This window comes from Sinocyclocheilus rhinocerous, unplaced genomic scaffold, assembly GCF_001515625.1.
Source record: "Sinocyclocheilus rhinocerous isolate Xijiao unplaced genomic scaffold, SAMN03320098_v1.1 scaffold1281, whole genome shotgun sequence".
Classification (NCBI taxonomy): domain Eukaryota; kingdom Metazoa; phylum Chordata; class Actinopteri; order Cypriniformes; family Cyprinidae; genus Sinocyclocheilus; species Sinocyclocheilus rhinocerous.
The window spans coordinates 934,382-936,938 of NW_015637000.1; the positions used below are offsets into that span (position 1 = coordinate 934,382).

The window sequence follows — 2,557 nt, forward strand, 5'->3', positions numbered from 1 at the left end:
ATATATATATATATATATATATATATATATATATATAAATTGCATTACTGAAATGAGAATGAGCTTTTTGAAATACAGTAAAGAAAGTTTGGTTAAAATGTGTACTGAAAAAACACCGAACAATGCAAAAAGGTATTGGTCCTAAAATATTCATTCTTTTCTTAAAGCTAAATGATATTTCTTAGTCATTTTTTATGGTGAAATATGACACATTTTGAGGTTCATCCTATTATAGAAGCAAATAAGTAATCCAGCGGTTTTAAAACATTAAACAAATAATCCTGTGACTGGTTGCATGAACTGCTTAGACTAGTCTTACAAGTATGTCATATCATTTTTTTTTTTGAAGACTTGTTATAACTTTTTAAAGTCATTTACATAAAACGTAGACTGGCCTCATTTGAATCCGAAAAGTAAGACTGATCACCCCTTGGTTAACTGCTAGTTGGTCAGACTAGTTCTTAAGACACAGTCTTAACATAGCAGCTATGTTTATGCATCTGGCAGCTGGAATTCATTTGGCAACTAAATCCAGCATCTGAAATCATGCTTGATGAATGCAGATTCCTTACTGGCCACATGCAAATTTGGAAACAGCTAAATTAATGTACAGAGTGTCTTGCTACATACTTTGTTCCAGCATCTCTGTCTGATTCTTTATTGGGGGTCTCTAGGCCTGTTTTCTTTCCTGTCTTTGGGTCCATCCCGTCCTCCAGATGAGACAGCTTGCTGCCGTTGCAGCGTTCTGTGCATTTAGGAGGCTGTGGCAGCGGGGGAGACTCGGATAGGGGCTCTTGGTCCTCTCTGGAAAGCTCTCGCCACTGTTTCTGCACACACATAAATAACCAAATCAATATCTTCAGCATAAACACAAACACAGTAAGTCTTGTCCAGTTAATAATAATTCTGTTCAAAATACTCTGGTGATGACATGCCTGCACAGATGAGTCTCCCATAATGTACTTGGCACCTTCCAGCACAGCCATGTATGAGAAACGCAGCTGGTCTGGGGTCTGAATCAAACCCATCCGATACTCCCTCATGTCTAGAAGAATCTTTTTGATGTCCACCTCCAACGAGTCTTTCCTTTTGTCCATCTGAACACATCAGTCATAGCGGAAAAGAAAAGTTGTGGTTAATTATCTTAAAGCCTGAGAGGGGTCTTTGTAGTCTAATCATTTGAGACTCTAGTAAAGTCACTGTCTAACTCAAAAATGTTTGTCCCAACAGGTTTACATTTGGGAAAAACTCAATATTTAAATATAGCTGCAAGCAGCGATGACGGGCCCAAGCCACCAGCGCAACCTCCACCCCGATGGCATCAGGAAAACGGTGCACAGCAGACACATGCTGTAACCCTCTGGCAGTCTTTTTTTAAGCGTCACAGCAATGAAAGGGTTACTCTAGAACAGGGGTTTTCAAACTGGGGTCCGTGACCCAAAGCTAGGGGGTCCACAAAATAATTTGCTATACCATATTTTCCGGTCTACAAGTCACGTTTTTTTAATCTTCTGAAATGTGATATTAATTATATTCCAAAGTGACTTATATAATGCATTTAATGTCAAATAGCCTAAGCAAAACATAAACACTTAAAAGTGGGCACTTAGAGGTTTCTATAAATGTTTCTCATGTCTGTGTGACAAGTAAACAGTATCGCTGAGTTTTTCTTTATTTCAGGAAGAAGTTCACAGAGGCCGGGATGGCAAACGCATTTTGTTTTCATTTTACAAAAGTACAACATTTCACTGTTATTTTGAAGGTACACAAATAAAAATAGACCCGTTTTGAATGATGTCTTACTCTTATCTAACGGATAAGAGCACCGCTGATTAGGGCTGGGTATCGAGTTCGATACTTTTTAGGCACCGACCGAATTGCCTCGATACCATCGAGTATCGAAAAACGTCTCGTCGTTCGGTACCAAATTTCGATACCTAAGGGGTTAATCTCATCAGCGTCAGTGAGCCGATAAGCCTGCAGCACTAGCCGGTGTGTTCGACTAGAGGCGCGGCGCAGATCGATCATCCGCGAGAGCGATTCGAAAGCGCACGGAGCAGTCTGCTCTCTTTAGCTGCACAGTCGGTCCGCGTCAAGTCGAACACACCTACTAGTTAACACCAGTTACACTCTGAGATGTGGCGCACACATGAGGCTGTAGTGTGAATGCGTCCCAGCCCCCATAGATGTAAGGCTGCATTTACACTGGTGCGTTTATGTTTTAAAATGAAAACGATCCTCGTTTCCACTGCGTTTCAAGCCGGCTTTACACTATCTCCGACAAACGACAAGCGACAGACCGGTCATTCATTTCCAATGGAGAGTAGCGCGGGAGCTGTGTGGAGTTCCGATCATATGCAGATGTCCGTTCATACTAATTTAGACATTATGCACGTTTTTATAGACAGCTATTTGAATTGACAGTTTAATGCGCTACATTATTTTGCTCATTGCGCCCTCCTGTGGCCTCGGGAAACAAATCAAAAGTTTCCTTAAAGGGGGTCATCGGATGCCCATTTTGCACAAGTTGATATGATTCTTTAGGGTCTTAATTAAA

At 40.8% G+C, this 2,557-nt stretch overlaps 1 protein-coding gene across 1 annotated transcript in view; it reads right to left on the minus strand.

The window, feature by feature from the left end:
• LOC107748370 (tyrosine-protein phosphatase non-receptor type 2-like) overlaps window positions 1–2,557 on the minus strand; it is a 35,388-nt gene that overhangs the window by 19,780 nt on the left and 13,051 nt on the right. The window contains exons 7-8 of the mRNA XM_016563144.1: window positions 936–1,097; window positions 631–827 (exon numbers count right to left, since the gene is read on the minus strand). Of these exons, the coding sequence (XP_016418630.1) occupies window positions 631–827; window positions 936–1,097 (359 nt within the window). The remainder of the gene's footprint in view (window positions 1–630; window positions 828–935; window positions 1,098–2,557) is intronic.